The sequence below is a fragment of the Phoca vitulina genome, unplaced genomic scaffold (assembly GCF_004348235.1).
Source record: "Phoca vitulina isolate PV1807 unplaced genomic scaffold, GSC_HSeal_1.0 scaffold11, whole genome shotgun sequence".
Taxonomy (NCBI): Eukaryota; Metazoa; Chordata; class Mammalia; order Carnivora; family Phocidae; genus Phoca; species Phoca vitulina.
Window position 1 is genome coordinate 18,417,739 of NW_022589714.1, and position 17,992 is coordinate 18,435,730.

General features: G+C 34.5%; 1 protein-coding gene across 9 annotated transcripts in view; it reads right to left on the reverse strand.

Moving 5' to 3' along the window:
• Nucleotides 1-17,992, reverse strand: part of FAM135A (family with sequence similarity 135 member A) — a 129,303-nt gene that overhangs the window by 70,749 nt on the left and 40,562 nt on the right. For 4 of the 9 annotated variants that reach the window (XM_032409529.1, XM_032409533.1, XM_032409527.1 and 1 more), the window contains 6 exons: nucleotides 12,650-12,789; nucleotides 12,470-12,540; nucleotides 10,851-11,024; nucleotides 7,668-7,794; nucleotides 6,827-6,980; nucleotides 2,268-2,345 (listed from right to left, as the gene is read on the reverse strand). In XM_032409529.1, coding sequence (XP_032265420.1) covers nucleotides 2,268-2,345; nucleotides 6,827-6,980; nucleotides 7,668-7,794; nucleotides 10,851-11,024; nucleotides 12,470-12,540; nucleotides 12,650-12,789 — 744 coding nt within the window. Of the gene's footprint in view, nucleotides 1-2,267; nucleotides 2,346-6,826; nucleotides 6,981-7,667; nucleotides 7,795-10,850; nucleotides 11,025-12,469; nucleotides 12,541-12,649; nucleotides 12,790-17,992 lie in introns of those variants that run through there. The other 5 variants (XM_032409534.1, XM_032409531.1, XM_032409532.1 and 2 more) reach the window with 4 other exon arrangements.

Sequence of the window (17,992 nt, forward strand, 5' to 3'; positions counted from 1 at the left end):
GCAATAAGGCTGTTTTGCTTTCTCATCATTCATGTGTTCATTGGAGTAGCACTTTTAATTTCCTTCAAGAACTTTTCCTTTGCATTTATACCTTGGTTAACTGGTTGGCGAAAGAGGTCTAGCTTTTGGCCTATCATAGCTTTCAAGGCATCATCCTCGCTAAGCTTAATTCTTTCTAGCTTTTGACTTAAAATGAGAGATGTGGAACTCTTCCTTTCACTTACACACTTAGAGGCCACTGTAGGGTTATTAATTGGCGTAATTTCAATATTGTTGTGTCTCAGGATATAGGGAGACTCGAGAAGAGGGAGAGAGATCAGGGAAAAGCTGGTCAGTGGAGCAGTCAGAACACATATTTGTTAATCAGTTCACCATCTTATGTGGGTGTGGTTCATGGTGCCCCAAAATAATTACAATAGTAACATCAAAGATCACTGAGCACAGATCACTATAACAAATACAGTAATAATGAAAACATTTGAAAGATTGTGAGAATTACCAAAATATGACACACAGACATGGAGTGAGCAAATGCTGTTGGAAAAGTGGTGCCAACAGACTTGTTTAATGCAGGGTTCTACAAACCTTCAATTTGTAAAAAAATGCAGTAGCTGTGAAGTACAATATAATGAAGTATTCCTATATATGGGTTTTAGAGTCACTTTTTTTTTTTTTTTTTTTTACAAAAACATGATTGTGTTTTACACACTTTTCTGCAATTTGCTTTTTTCTCTCAGCAATTCTACATGGAAATCTGGTATGTAACCCTAAAGTGTTTTTTTAATGACTGCGTAATATTCCTTGGTGTGAATGCCTTATAATTTCCTCCATATTCTACTCTTTGTCAAATGATAGGCATTTATCTTTATTTTCAGCATTTTGTCACTAAGAAGAATACTATAATAAACATGCTTATACATATATCTATATATACTAGTACTCATATTTCCATGATACAGGTTAACAAAAGTGGGGATGCTAGGTCAAAGGGTAAATATAGCCTATATTTATTTTCTAAACCCATCTGTTTGTTCATCTATTCATTCATTCATTCAACAGATATTTATAACATAGCTCAGAAAATGCCAATATAATACTAGGTGTTAAGGATAAAAGATATCTCAGTAAAAATATTATTTAATTAACTCCATTATGGTTTGAATCAGGTCTTTTCCCACCCAACCAAAAACTAGGCCCTTTTTTATATAGGACTTTCATAAGCAGCATTCTGTACAGTTAATTTACAATTTAGAATGCTCAAATGTAAATTGATAGGCTGGCAATACAATAGTTTAAACAAGAAGTATGTTTTTATTGCTAAAAGGACACTAAAACATGTAGGAAATGATCACAATTTCATACTATGAATTCTTTAATTTTATACTTGCTTTATATGAGAATATAAAACTATATTCTAAAATAATGATCATAAATAAATCTTTAACCTTTCTTTTTTCTTTCCTGATAATAAGATCAGTTCCTCCATTAACAGTTTTAGTGAAAATTGGCCTTAAATTTTTCTGAGCTAGTTCTCATCTGAGAAGTAGTGAGAATTTGGCTCCTTGTTCATACTTCTGAAAACCAAGAAACAATATGATTTTATTTTTTATTTCTACAACTTTTCATAACTTTTAAAAAATGTAATTGCAATGGGTCTATGCAACACAAAATAAAAACCTTCAGTATACTTATGAAAGGAGAGTAAGTTAAGTATTATTGCTATTCAAGAACAAAAGTCTAAAATATACAGGGAAATATATAAATAAAATGATGAGATCAGAATATTTACCTTAAAATATGTAATATTTGAATAGCGGTGATTTGATACTATTTTGCTTTTTTTGATACTATTTTGTTCGTTAAGTTTAGAACAATAAGAAAATAAATCCAAATTGACCTAAAAAACAAAACTAGATACTGAAGATGTTTCTTTATTTCTGTAATAGCATTAAACCAACAAATTCTGGCAATAAATATGGTTTTCAAAAAGTGCTCTTTGTAGGAACTGTAAAAAGAATATGGAAAAAAGCCAAAGGAATCTTTGTATTTACCATTTCAAGCTTTAATTACAAACTTCAATATTATAAATTAAGAAATTAACCAAAGCTTATCCTCAAACAAAATTGATCCTAGAAGTAAGTTCTAAAATAATAGTGGTAGGAATGTTCTATATTAATAAATACATATTTATGAAATTTGACACTAATTTAAAGCAAAGTTTCATACTAATAAAAAGGGATTATTTACTTAACCTATTTTAAACATACCTAGACAGGTGTCTTTCTGGGTTCGTGGCTGTTTTCTTCTGAGAAGGCGTTCATAAAGGACCTGCATGTTGGCCTTGGCTAGTTACAAGGATTGCACACAGCACTAGTTACTAAAACTCCTTTTACAACAAAGTTTACTAGAATTTTCCAACTTGTTATTAGTAGACTTAGTATTGATCTGACAGTGCAGTTAGATTAGAACACTAAAGCAGAGTCTTTCAGTTAGTTAATTAGCTTATTAGAATTGCAAATGATGTACATTCAAGTTTATACTGCTTTGTTCTTTTTTCTATTTAAATGTATGCACCATTCAACATTTCATAATCCAATATTATTTTTATGTTTTAATTCCTTAGACTGAGAATTTCAGAGCTGGCAGGGGTCTCAGAGATGAGCTAGATCAACCCCTGCTTTTACAAGTGTAGGTACCAGGGCCCAGAAAGGTTACATGATTTGCCAAAGCCTAGATTCCAGAACTTGTGACTCCCATTTCCAGTAAGAGCTCCTTGCACCAAACCAATATTTAACTACATGTCATCAAAAAAAAAAAAAAAAAATGTACATCATTCAGCTAGGAGAAAAGAAAATGGCAAAAGCAGAAAGGAATTCAAGGCATTATTTTAAAAGAGGGAATAAAGTTTAGATACATTTTTTAAAGCTTGGTAGAGTTTAAGACTTTTAAGTATACACTTATTTGGAAACTCAAGAAAAATATCAAATAGTATAAAGAAATGCAATAAACACCCTCTACTCAAGAACTACTTTAGGGGCACCTGGGTGGCGCAGTCAGTTAAGTGTCCAACTCTTGGTTTCGGCTCAGGTCATGATCTGAGGGTCGTGACGTTGAGCCCTGTGTCAGGCTCCATGCTCGGCACAGACTCTGCCTGAGACTCTCTCCCCACTCCCTTTGCCCCTGGCCCCCGCTCTCGCTAAAATAAACAAATAAATCTTAAAAAGAAAAAAAACTACTTTATATCCACTTACTAAAACTGGTGAATATAATATTTAGTCAACAATGTTTTATGGAAGTATTATCTAGTGCTTGTAATTTAATTTTGCTAGGATAAGAATAATGTTAATAATTCAGAATATGTAATTGTTTTATTTTAAATAGTTAATAGTATTTTTAGATGTTCCCCAGAAGATGCATTCAAGAATAAATTAAAATTTTTTAATAGAAAATATAAATATGAAAATTTTAAGAACATAAAATGCTACCAATATTTATTGAAGATGAGTCTTTATTTTAAAAATACCTAGGAACCTATAATAAGCTTTGTGTTGATGCCTATATGCTTTTCAAGTAACAACAAAAACTGTATTGTGCTATTTCATTCATTCATTTATTCAACAAATATATTTTGAGTAGATAGGATTGTGAGGTACTAATAATTTTATTCTATCACTATTATTTGCTTATTTAAGACTAAAGTCTAGGTTTGCTTTAGAATTTGGTTTCTGATAAGATATCTTAATCAAATAATTTGGAATAAAGTTTATATTCATTTAGTAACTCCTGGAATTAAATATAAGGAAGGGCTTTTAATTATGATATTTTCATAATGTATAAGGTCAAACTAATTTATATACCATAAAATCCATCCTTACCTATGAGAAAATTTAAAACCTGACATATAATTGAATTATCATGCCAAATTAGATTAATAAACTAGTAATAAAGTGCTAATACTGTGTAAGCTATTTGAAATAAATCTGTGCTTTGAAGAGATGTTTGTTTTAATTACTAATTATATATTTTACCAGTAAACATTCCTTTTAGAGAGAAATATTTTTTTCTAAGTTAAAATGTGATTCATGTGTTTTTTATTCTCAAATATTACATGTTAAATCTATTTGAAAATTACATGCAAATAGACGTCTTCCTTATACAGGCATTTAGTGGCCCACCTCATATACGACTCTCTCTACTGGGTGCCTGGGTGGCTCAGATGGTTAAGCGTCTGCCTTCGGCTCAGGTCATGATCCCAGGGTCCTGGGATCGAGTCCTGCATCGGGCTCCCTGCTCCTTGGGAGCCTGCTTCTCCCTCTGCCTCTCTCTCTCTCTCTGTCTCTTATGAATAAATAAAATCTTTAAAAATAAATAAATAAATAAAACCAGAAGAAGTCCCATCTCTCTAGGTGAGTTTCTCCTGTTCATCGCAATGCTGGACTGGTCACTTATTAAAGGAAGAGGAGAAGTCAAAGCTCTTTAAAGAGAGAGACCCTATTTTTTCCTCAGCATCTAGCTCAGTGCCTAACAATGTAGGTGCCCATAAAAATCCCAAGGGAATCACACCATTAAGAAGTTTCACTCCGGGTGCCTGGGTGGCTCAGTCGTTAAGCGTCTGCCTCCGGCTCAGGTCATGATCCCAGGGTCCTGGGATCGAGCCCCACATCCGGCTTCCTGCTCAGCGAGAAGCCTGCTTCTCCCTCTCCCACTCCCCCTGCTTGTGTTCCCTCTCTCGCTGTGTCTCTCTCTGTCAAATAAATGAATAAAATATTAAAAAAAAAAAAAGAAGTCTCACTCCTACAGCTACTTTATACCCTCTGCCTTTTGGATGTCCTTATCTTTCCTTCCTAGGCATGCACATCTGGTTCCCTTTAATCACCTTATCTTTCAAATGAAATCCACTTTGTATATGCAGTCCCAAAGCTAGTAAGTGACAGAAATGGCTGCAAACATGCACTCTAAACTACAAGATAATGCCTCTATGAATTCTATTACATCACTCAACATCAAAACTATTAACAAATTTATCATACATTGGCTTCTGAGTTTCATACTTCTTTTCATAATTCTGTTTTTCAGGTACATGGTATTGTCCTTCATTAATATTGTGGTTTAATAGTTTGGTAGTTTGGCCATTAACCAAAATTCATAGTGTGATTCTCAGATGTGTTGGAGTTCCAAAAAAATAAATTAAAAAATATGTGGAGCATAATTTTTACATTAACTGAGGACAGTGATAGTCTAAATTAGTTCTATCCTACAAACATTTCTTTCATGTTTCTAAGGGATTTTCCTAAGGGAAATAGATTTTCCTAAGGGAAATAGAAGGATTCTAAGTATACAAAGTAGCAAGGAAGAAGAGTATTTCAGAGAACAGTAATCAAAAGGATTCCACCATTTTTGTCTTGGGAAAGACTACATGAGCAAAAAAGAATAAATTTTCCTATTGCTTGTACCTCTGTATATACACTGGGATACTTGAATTAAGTATTCCAAATAGTCAACTGAGTGGTATCTGTTAATCCAATCCACTGGGGTAGCTGCTGATGGGCAGTGGCACAACACCCAGCATTCTCTCACAGCTGAGTTTAAGCATGGTACAAATCAGTACATGTTCTTACAATTCTTTAATATCACCAAATAGGCAATTAAAAAAATAGGCTAATGACTCTCAAACCCAAGAATTATTTTCAATAACAGTGACTATTTTTAAGAGTGCATCAATATTGTTAAAAGACTGGAATCCTTGAGAAACAAAGAAATAAACAAAGAACACTGATTAAGTAAAATTTAAAAGTAATTCTTGATTTATTCAAGTATATAATGATAAAATTAATTTATTCTGAAGATATAATTAAAATGTGCTTATTATGATAAGCTACTAGCTGATGTTTGAAAAAGAAAAGCTTATTAAACTATCATAAAAGGTCTGAATAAAAAGTTATTTTTGCTGGGGCGCCTGGGTGGCTCAGTCGTTAAGCGTCTGCCTTCGGCTCAGGTCGTGATCCCAGGGTCCTGGGATCGAGCCCCGCATCGGGCTCCCTGCTCAGCGGGAAGCCTGCTTCTCCCTCTCCCACTCCCCCTGCTTGTGTTCCCTCTCTCGCTGTCTCTCTGTCAAATAAATAAATAAAATCTTAAAAAAAAAAAAAAGTTATTTTTGCTAATCCCAAAAATTTATCTTTTGCAAAATATGTACAAAAGCATTTCTGCAAACTACAAATGGTATACAAAATCAAGGCAATAGGATTTTCTATTGTGTACTATAACATATATGCAGATATTACTGTTGGATTAAAACCAAGATTGATTTTTTTAGCGATTTAAATAAATTGCAAATGTTAAAACTGAGTAATGTTATTATTCTCTAAAGTGAAATAAAAGAACTAAAGATCTGAGATCACTTAAAACCAAATGTATATAAAAATGTTCCAAGTACCTACAATCTGCTTAGACTGTTAAGTATTTGGAAGCACAGATTTAGTTTATTTTCCCATGATTCTGTAGATAATTACAACATTGCTTTCTAGTATGCTTTCTGGTTGTATTTTAACAGGAGTAGTATATTGACATATATTTTTAAAAAATCTATCAAAAGACTCATTCCAAACTTAGCACCAAGAAGTTATTTCTCAATATCATAAAAAAATTTTTTAATTGCAGAAAGTAATTATCAAGAGTCAAAAAAGATGGAATTGAGAGAGAAGTAAAAGTGAAGCATACAAACATTATAGTTTTAGTACAGAGAAACTATGGCAAAGCTGCTAACTAGCAAAATGAGAATGAAGAGAAGACTTGAACTATAGGTTAGGTCTGGCTACTTTTAACATACCCAGTTCTAGTTTCTGACAAGAGGGAATCTCTTCTGTTACCGTAATGAAGTAGCTGTGCAATCCTTTGAAGGCTAGCAGCAAAGTGGCGCAAAGTGTATAATGAAAATGATAGGCATGATGTAGGAAGGAGTCTGCAATGATGAAGCTGCAACCCTAAACAAAGAATAGATTTGGGATATAGAGTGTTAGTTACCAAAAATCTAAATATATTACACTTGAAACTTAGAAAAATAAAGGAAAAAATCCTAAGCATTTATTAATTAGTTATTCTAAAACATAAAATAATCAGCAATATTGTAGGGAGTTGCTCTTATTCATACAAGTAATTTAAACATGCAAATGTGACTAATAATTTCAATTACAGTGGGCTTTTAAAACAAGCAGATTAAATTATGGTTTTTGAAAATTTGAGATTCAAATTCCATTTGCGCTGGAGGGACAGATACTCTCTTTTTACAGTGCCCTTTCCTTCCAAGGGAATAGTGGTTGTACTTGTACTACTACAAGCTGGGTCTCAATTCTGGCAACTAATCTTAACAAGCTCCTTTGGAGTGATTCTACCAGTTAAGGGAGTAAGAGGTGATAGTAACAAGTTTAAAAAGACACTGGCTGTCAAAGATCTCTGCCCATTAAATCTGGTAAATCTTTAAGTATCAGGTTAGTTTTCATAATAAACAACTGGAACCAACCAATTTAAGATCATATTTAACTAGATCTGTCAGTTGCTGAGCTCAAATAATTAATAAATAAAATAAACATCACATTCACAGGTGAAACAGTTAAAAACACTTCATTTAAAATAAGAAGGAAAAAAGGATATATAAATGTATCAGTTCTTACGTCTGGCGATAACTGTTTTGTGTAGTTAATACCAAAGACCACACTTTCAAGAGTAGGAATCACAGAATCTTTGTTTTGTGCTGGTGCATTTCTATTTAACCAAGTAGTCTTCACAGGGCGAGGAAAGCTGGAGGAATAAGTATTACATTAGTATTGTCATAATAGTCTATTTGAATGTTAAATGCTTACAAAAGAAAATCTTGTAAGAATAAAGAGCGAGGGCTTTGCAAGGTTATAATTTCTAAAGTATTCTTAAATTTTTCCTTTAAATAATTGGAATAATTATGAAAAGACAATGAATATATAAAAAACTAAGACTAGATGCCTGAGATAACTTCTCCATAACTGAGCTTCAGGAAGTCTCTAAGAATTCTAAAGATAAAACTGTGGGATCCAGAGTAGCTGAATGACAAATGAGGATCAAGCTTTAATTTGGAAATACTGGACTGTCAGAACTGGTACCAAGTTTATAAACTTAACAATCATATATGGATTCTACTTACAGAAATAAAGAGCTTCCCACATAAATGTAGAAAAAGAAAAATTACTAAATCTACTTGTTCTCTATTTCTCAAAAAGAAGGTATTTCCTTTCTCTTTACTACAAGTCTATGAACTCTTTTAAGACAATCTTCAAGTAGTTCAAGGTACTGTCTCAATCCCATATTATACGAACTACTGCTGTTAGTATTAACATTACACTCAATATACCAAAAATTCTATACAATAAGCATATTCTGTCTGAATGTTTAAAATCAGATACAATTTTGAGATAAAGTATTGACTAACTGTAAGTAGGCCAAAGCATTTGGACAGTTTGGCAGTTCGGCCAAAGGGAAAAGACAGGAAAGTAAATCAATTTTGCCATAAGCAGAAAGCAGTCTTCATTTGCAAAATCAATTTGCTTTGCAAAACTTAAATATCCAATATCCCAGCAAAGAAGGGAGGTGCAAGTCAAAGGTAAATTACACTTACTACAATGTGTTTTTCAGAACTGAGTCATAAAAGTTGTACTTAAAGTTCAAATATAAAAACAGGTCATGTAAAAAAACAAGCAAAGAAAGAAGTCTTCTGTGGGGTTACACTTATTATAAATAATTGATTTAAGGTTTGTAGTTGGGTTGATCATAGAAATTGTTTTAAATAAAAACATTTAAAAAGATGATATTGTAAAGTATTTTTTCATTTTGTTTAGAAGAAAAAAAAATCCATCTATAAGAAAACTTCAGGAAAAACTTGTCAAAGAATAGTGAGGAATGTTACCCTTAACATGACCCCTCTACCAGCATGCACCAGCAAAAAGCTCTTCTTTACCCTTTCCTTGCTTCCCTTCTCCAAACTCTCATTTACAGGCAAGGAAAAAGGCAGGGAAAGATGCTGCTGCTTTCATGGCGAGGTTCTAGCCGCAAGAGAGGGGATGTGAAGGCCCGCGGCAGCTAGGTAAGCACAGCAACCTCAGCTGCTGCAGCACCTCGGTGTCTTTCCCAGTCACTAACCAGAGCCAACAGTTAATCCTCTTGGCTTCTAATTCTGAGCCAAAAATGTCTTCTTCCAGTAGACGGTCTCTAGGAGATGAGCTGCCTTTTTCTCCTACTAGTCTGTGGCAAAAACTGCTGCATTGCAAGAGGAAGCACACATTTAACTCACTAGGATTAGTGATGTAAATATCACTAACTCTAGTCGGGGGCCTTAGAAAGCAACATGAATAACTGAGCCAACCTCTGTGAATTGTTTGTACATTTCTCAGAAGAGAAACTAAGCCAGTGTTATCAAGAAAAAGGAACAGTTCAGACAGTTCAGTTACGATTCTTATTGAAATTACAAGATATTCAGAAAACTAAAGAAATGCATTTTATCAATAAACTTCTAGCATTAAAACCTAACATGTAATTTAAAAAAAGTAATACTGTATACTACTTACTTGAAAGTTTTATTTCAAAAAAGCCACTTTCTTATCAAAGAAGTTTCATTCAGTTATGTTATTACATATTAATTTATTCAATCAACATCTAAAATTTTTTTGAAGTTTATAATAAAATTATATAATAGGAACACTTGCCCGTACAAAAGTTACAGCAACCGAGAATAAGCTCTCAAAGGCTTACGAGGTAAGACAAAGATAGCAGAACAACCAGTTACAGATCTAACTATAGAATAAGGAAAGCAAAGCAAGTCATTAGGAGAAAGACTTCTTCCTGGCCCTGTGCTCTCAAACCATGCAACACCACAATGGAAGAGGTTCTCACAGTTTTTAAAACAATGTAAGGATACATGCCACAAGAAGCTGTTACTTGTGGGCAGTATGTTAAATTGTATTGTTCTTCTATAAATTCTGAGGGTAATTATACAGAATTACCTACTTAGTTTTTCTGATAAAGCAGTTTAACATTATAACCCTGAAGCATCACCCCAAGTATCAGTTGTTGGAATTGGAATTGACAAAAATTGTAGACAGTTCAGAAATCAAATTAATTTGGAGTCTTTTCATAAGTTAGTGATTTTGAAAGTGTCCATCTGCTGCCCATACCACAAAAGGATGATATTATATTGTAAAAAACTGAAGAGCTTGAAATACATTTCAATGTGAAAATACATTTCACATAATGAAAGACAATCCATCTCCCTATGGAAGTGGGCAGAAAAAATAATTATCTTAATGCATTTATTATAATCTAGAATATTATGTACCTTTAAGATAAAATGGTACATGTTATAGTTTAAAAACCTTATTAGTAAAGATCCACAAAATTGATTAATGACTTAGAAAACAAGAATTATTGTATAGCACAGATTTAAGAAAAAATTAGGTGATCCAGGCAAGAGACAAAGAAACAGAAAAAACTAATATACTTTTTCAGAGCATGACCATAGTATATAGCATTGCTTAAAAACACAGGTGCAGACTAAACAATGCTATATGGTTATTTCCAGACTGCATTATTTTTCTTGGTCAGTTTATTTGACAAAGATTGTTTTATATTTCTGTATTAAAAGAGTTATCAATCTAATGTTCCCATGCTCTTCAATGTTATTTTATTACTCTAGTATAAAATGAAAGCATTTATTTAATATTTATAAATTTAGAAATTCCTTATTACTTTAATTATCTTTATCAAAGTATATGTTTTCACTATAAAATAAAAGATAATACATTAATAAGGACCAGAGTATTGGTTAAATTTACCTTATTAGTGGCTGGTGTAGTGCAACCAATGATGCATGGACTGTAACGGACACAACAGAAAGGTGGAAATAATCAAACATAACATTAACATGATGATGAAGGCCTCTATGGAGGCTAAAGTGCAGCTTCAATGTTCGGCTACTTATTAGTTGCAAGGCGTTCAAATCATCCGCCCTAGAAAAAGCAACACATTTGCATATACGTATGGCATATTTAGTAAAGGCTAAAATTTTGTAGAGTAGTTTAAATTATCAAACACTTAGTTACTTAATTACTTTTTTAAAACTTAAAATGAGAATAATTTTTAAAGCATCACATTTGCATTAGACAAAAATGTGAAATATAATAAGGAAATAACCAGATCTTACCTTTAGTTTTCTATCAATCCATGACATAGCCTGTTTTTCCACTAATGTCCCTATAAAATGAGTCCTTTTTGATAGTTTAGGAATTACTCCTATCTTTTACTAAATTTTATTCCATAGGGAATACTGTTCATTATAAGGTTGCAGTATAACATAGATCAAATCCTATAGTAATAAATCCCAAAAAGATAGTTAAAATTATTTTTCATTGTACAAAACTTTGTTATTAAGTGCTGCTCGAAAGTAAGCAAGCAACTGGTAGATATTTGATTACAGATAGTTAGTCTGTTATTAGATTTATACACATAAAAAATTAAAACAATGTTATGAGAATGATTTCCAAGTGTGTTTGTGTGCATGTGTGTATGTATTTTAACCCATACATACATTCTAAAAACCTATAGTTAACAAACTACTTACTCATTTCAGCTTATTTCATTTACAAAATTCTGACTTGGTTTGAAATTGAATCCCTTAAGAATTCTTTGTAATAAGCAAGTATTATAGAGGAACAGTAGCTACCACATAAAAAATTCTTATTCCTCCCTGATGGTAAAGAGGACATCTCAAGTAGACGGTTCAAGAGGTAACTGCTTAGTCATTTATCCTACAAGTGTTATCTAAATTTATAAATAATTTTCAAGAAGTACTTCTACAAGTACGTTTGAAATGAGAAAAAAAAGTACAAAAATAAAATTGTTAAACAAATCTCTGATTCTTGTTTTAAATGAACACAAGCACAGTGTGTCCCTAAAATATATGACTGCATGTCCAGATGTGTGAACAAGTTCAGAGTAGCCAGTCCTAAAACTTCCTCAAGGGCTCTAGGAATTAATGAACTAGAAACAACTGCAAAGTATAAAGGTCATCAGTCTTGAAAACTCTCTAAATATCAAGAGTCCTGCCTAAAGATGGCATCACTCATACCATAAGAAAGATGGTCAGTGATACAGTGAAAGAGAGTTCAGTTATATTTAAATGTCTCATCGTAGTGGTATTATATCAACAGTGGAGTTTCTAGAGTCTAGGAAATTGTTTCATATTTTTTCAACTTGTCTGATTTGCTACCTGGGGCTCATGGAATTGACATGGGTACAAAAGAGTAGGCCTAACTACTCTCATCAGACTCCACAATTAGACAGAAGTAGTTCAAATAAACAAGAAAGAGAGAGGCTAAATTCTAACAAGAAATTGGGGAATAGATAGCAGTTATGAGAAACTAAAGATTTTTAATTGTTTGACTAGCCTACTTACGAATAATCTCCATCTGTGAAGTGTAGATCCAAGGATAACAAAAAATTCATTTCTTCAAGGGTTTCTTCAATCTGAAGAGAAATTACAAAATAAGGTTTTTTGAATACTTACAGAAAGTTAGAAATATGGTTTGAGGCTCTACAAAAATATTTATCTAAATATATATGAAGAAATGTTTACCTTTTTTTCATCCAACAACATTTTAACTTTGAAGATCATGACATCATTTAAAACAACCTCCTCATTTTTATATAGAATTTGAAACGTTTTACTGCAAATCAGAGAATCATGAACTGAAGCTGGAAAGGCTAAAGTCATACCTAAAACAGATAAGATATGTCACTGACAGGTAAAAAGGAAAAATATAATACCAGTAAATTAATACTTTAAAATACTATAAGTTTGATTAATTACCCCAATGCCATTATCATTTTCTTTAACAGTATTAGAACATTTCTGAAAGTTTAACGATTTCTATGTAAAAAATGAATAAGTACATGATAACCGCTATAAAATTGTTGTACAATTTATTTTCATCTGAGAAGGTACATGAGGAAATCTCAAGGTAGATTTTTTAAAAAGATTTTATTTATTTATTTGAGAGAGAGTGCACAAGCACGGGGAGAGGGGCAGAGGGAGAAGCAGACTCCCCGCTGAGCAGGGAGCCCAACCAATCCCAGGAGCCTGAGATCATGACCTGAGCTGAAGGCAGACGCTTAACCAATTGAGCCACCCAGGCGCCCCTCAAGGTAGATATTTTAAGAGGAATAACTTATCTGTATACCCAGAAAGAAGCAATTTAGTTTTCTATAGATGCACAGTAAAGCATTTGATTGGCCACTGTCCTGGTTGCTGAGTGGTAACCTCTAATCCCCTGGAATAAAGAATTTGTTTGGCTTTTGTCCCAATTCCTTGGAAGTGGCCTCTAAATCCTTAGAATTTCCCAGGACAGGAAACCTAAGGCTGGGGGGCGGGGGTGGTCATGGTCATGGTGGTAGTGGAGTTTATTCATGGTGGGCCCAGATAGTTTATGGTAAGGAGATGACTCAGGATGGGGGTTGGTCACAGCAGACCAACTATGTGACTAGAAAAGTGGGGCCTGAGACACATGATGTGAGCCCAACCTCCAGTAAGAGGAAAGGGAGCTGGAGATTGAGTAATGATTCAATCAGGTAAGATTCCCTGATTGGCAATACTCCACATACAAACTTTCTGGGAAGGTAATGAATCCTGACTCCTTGGGGAGAGAACAACAGAAGTTTCACAAATCTGGGACCCTCCCAGACCTTGCCCTATGCATCTCTTCTTTTGGCTGGCTCTGTTATGTATCCCTTTGCTATAATAAAACCATAATAATAAGTAGAGTGCTTTCCCGAGTTCCGTGTGTTGTTCTAGCGACTTACCAAACCTGAAGGGTAATAAGAATAATAAGAACCCTGAATTTGTAGCCATCTAATCAGAAATGTGGGTAGTTTGTGGACCCCTGAAGTGTGACCTTATGTCTGAAGTAAGCTCAGTCTTGTGGAAGACTGTGCCCTTTACCTGTAAAGATTGGTTTACCTCCGTCCAGGTTGTTGGTATCAGGTCATTACAACAAGGTGGAATTTAAACATTTAAATAAGGTGGGCACTTCTACAGAGCAGGGAACAGAGAGTGGGATGCCAGAGTCTAAATGGAGTAAGGAGGTGTCCATATGGAGTAGCTGCCTTATGTCAGAGCCTGTGTAGGATGAAGAGGGCAATCCTGGTGGAGGGGTTGACTTAGGGTGAGGTATTGGGAGCCCAAGCAAGATGAAAAGGGCGACCACATGGGAGAACACCTAAGGCTGCGGGGTGGGGAGGGCCAGTGCTGGAGCCCAAATTAGGTGAGAAGGTTGTCCTTGCAGAGAGGCAGCCAGGGACAAGGCACAGGAGTCCAAAAAGGATGATGGTGGTGAGGGTGGGTGTGGGCAGTGGCAGCCTGATACACTCTCACGGAGGCAAAGTAAGGTGAGGCCAACATCCCCCAACATCCCTACAGTAGGAACTCCTGGCACAAAGACTTAGTACGTTTAAGTGGGTTTGCGAAGAGTATCCACACAGAGAAGTAACCTGACATGAGGTGCTAAAGCCCAGGAAAGCATCCTGAGGGAGAGGGAGCAGTGACAAGAGACTGGCATATATGAGAGATCGATCAAATAAGAAAATATATTAAGGATAATGAGAGTCAGGTTTCTCACTGAAATCTCTCATAGAAAGGATAGACACATATGGAAAGTAGATATAAATATAAAATGAATCCTGTGGTACTGGACTGGAATTAGAAATACTGATGTGAACTCATGGTATTCGCAGTATATTTAAAGACAGGTGTAAATTTGTATATGCATGTGTAAATATATGTGTGTGTACATACATGTACTCACTAGCTCTGTCCACTCAAAGGGCCTGAGAGCAACACAGCCACAAATATTGGTTTCATAATACTATTTTCCATTAAAGGAACTAGAGCTTTTGGAGAAATGGTTGACTCTAGAGTTGGGGCACAGATAGGACAAGAGAAGTCTGGATCATCTTTTCATACCAGAAAGTAAAGAAGTGCTAAAAGAATGAGGGGACACATCAAAAGGACATGGAAGCTAGCTTGAAGAGTACCCCTGGTCATTTTGGGGATGAATGGAGCATCAAAAAAAATTATGATAGTAATAGATTGATATCCATTGAATAACATAGAAACTCTTAAGTCTGTATGGATGTATACATGAATGAATGAAAAAAACACACCTTTGAAGGGAAAAAGAGTAAGTTTACAGCAGAGCAGTCTGAGAAGACCATCAAATGATCCAAGTTAACATCATTACTAATGTGACAAACAAATGTACCACCTACTAGGATATAATGAGAAGAACATATAGTATCATTTCGGAGATACTCTTGTCAAAGATGCATAACCTGAATCTAATCATGAGGAAATCACAGAGCAATGCAAATTGAAGGACATTCTACAAATTAAAAGGATTATAGTCTTTACCAGTTTCAGGGTCATGGAAGTAAAAAAAAGACTGAGGAACTGTTCCATAATGAAGGAGACTAAAGAGACATAACAACTAATTACCATCCATGATTTTGAACTAGATCATTTTTCTATAAATGACTTTACTGGGACAACTAGCAAAACTTGAATGGGTTGAGGATAGATGGTAGTAACGTATCAACATTAATTTCTTGATTTTATTGGGATTACGTAGGAGAATGTTATTGTTTGGAGGAAATAGATACTGAAGTATATGGGGATGATGGAGCATCATGCTGGCAAATTACTCTTAAATGGTTCAGGAAAAAAAGTTATTTATACCACACGTACAATTTTTCCTAAGTTTGAGACAGTTCTCAAATATCTCAAAGGAAACCAAGTAGAAAGAAAACTAATTTGAAGTAGATCAGAAACTTAACTTCCATAATATTTCAGAGAAGAGCTGAGAAGGGGAAGAAATTTTCCTCAACGGAAAGTAGATTGTTTTTAAAGCACCCAGGTAATGTGAAATTAGAATCTGCTGCCTCAAAAACCACAAGTTTTTGCTACTGATTTCCTAAGGATGCTGCTCCAGCGTAACCCTCTCAAGTGGGGGCTTCTACACTCCTACTACTACTGGACCTGGAGCTCCTTTATTCCTTACTGATGCTTTTAAACACCCTTGGTCTCTCCTTTCTAAAACCACCCTACCACCAGCTTTGAATCTCTTGGACAGTATCATTCACCGTCTCATTCATGTCTATAGTCACTACAAACCCTGAAAGCCCTCATTTCTTGAAGGCTTTATTTCCTAACTCAAGGTCACTTTCTCCAAAACTACTCTAGCCATCACACCTCCTAGGTTCTCTTTCTCCTCTCCTTAAGTGTTCTTGCCTTCTAGCCCTCCTTAGCTCCTCATTCCTATAGTCATTCCCTAGACTTTTACATTACCATTGACTGCAATCCCTCTGTAATTTAAAGTTCAATCAATAGCCTCTCTCCAGGTTACTCTCTCTAATACCACAAGTTCAACAATCTTTTGACCCCATTTAATAGACTCCAGGAATCCTACACTCTTTTTTGCAATCCCTGTACTTTCTCTCAAGATATCCCTTTCCTCCTTACCCATCCTAAATTCTATACTTCATCATTATCACTCATCCTTGCATAGATCCCAATTTGCTTTCTCATATCTGGCTAGATAAATCTCAACTTTTATAAATCTAACTTCCTACCCTGTACCCACATACATACTTGTACCCACAAGCTGAATGTAGCTGGGGAAAAATGCACAACTCCTCTGACTGTCTATACTTCAATTCATGATCACTAATCTCGAGTAGACCCTCAGTGCTGCTTAGCAATCATATTATATTTTCCAAATCCACTTTCTCTCCACATTCCTAGATGACTATTTTGTAAATTATTTTGTATCCTTCAGTCTCAACTGAGAACCCTGGTTCTTATTTCATGAGAAAATAATCAGAGAAGTTCTTTAAGCTCCATTACTACATCTACCTACAGATACACCTTGACAAATTCCCTATTTCTCTATTCCCTTTTCTGTCAAAACTCCTTAAAAGATTTTTTGGTATTCAGTGTTTCTAATTCATCCCCTCTCATTCTGCCTTTAGTCCATTTTTGTGACAGCCAGTCTCCAAGATGGCTCCCAGTGAGTCTCACCTCCTGGTATCACATCCTTGTACAATTCCTCCAACAAAGTCCCAGGGTTGATTTGTGTGAATACAGCAGAAGTAACAGACTTCTTGAGAGACCCTGAGCCAGAGGCAAGCAGCTAAACAACTTCTAGATTCCAGACCCAAAGAAACTATGACAAAGACTTAGTACATTTGTTTTAAATCAAGTTTGGGGGTAAATTCTTACACAACAATAATTAATTCACATGTTAAATAGGTTTTGGCACATGTAACTGCTCTTAGTAAGACCACTAATGTCTTCTGCTTTGCTAAATACAACAGTCAATTCTCAGACCTCATCTTACCTGACTTATAATCAGCATCAGAAATAGTTACACATATTCTCACTCTTGAAACACTTCTTTAATTTGGCTACCTGGACATTACACTGTTTTGGCTCCTATTTCATGGCCTATCCCTTTTTAATAATTTTTTAGTCAACTTCATTGCCTCTACCAATAAGCTATATCCAATATTTACTGAGTGAGAAGGCTAGAAATGTTCCAACAGAAAAAGCGAACACTGCCATTAGAAATGCCCTAAAAGGGATTCTAACACAGGAATAAGAAACTGTGTACAAGATACATTATTCTAAATTGCTTTGGAATGACAATAATTAACCTTCTGTGAAAATTACCTATATCCTCAATTAATATCAATACTTAAAGCTTTTAAAAAGATGAGCCAATGACTCTTTAATTTTATTCTCAAATCAGAAGCAATGGGCAAAAGATATGCAAGTTCCTCCTACTCATTCATTTACTCATCCAATCAACAATATCCATAAATATTTGTTGACTGAATACCTAGTATGTGCCATAACAGTCATCTTCTG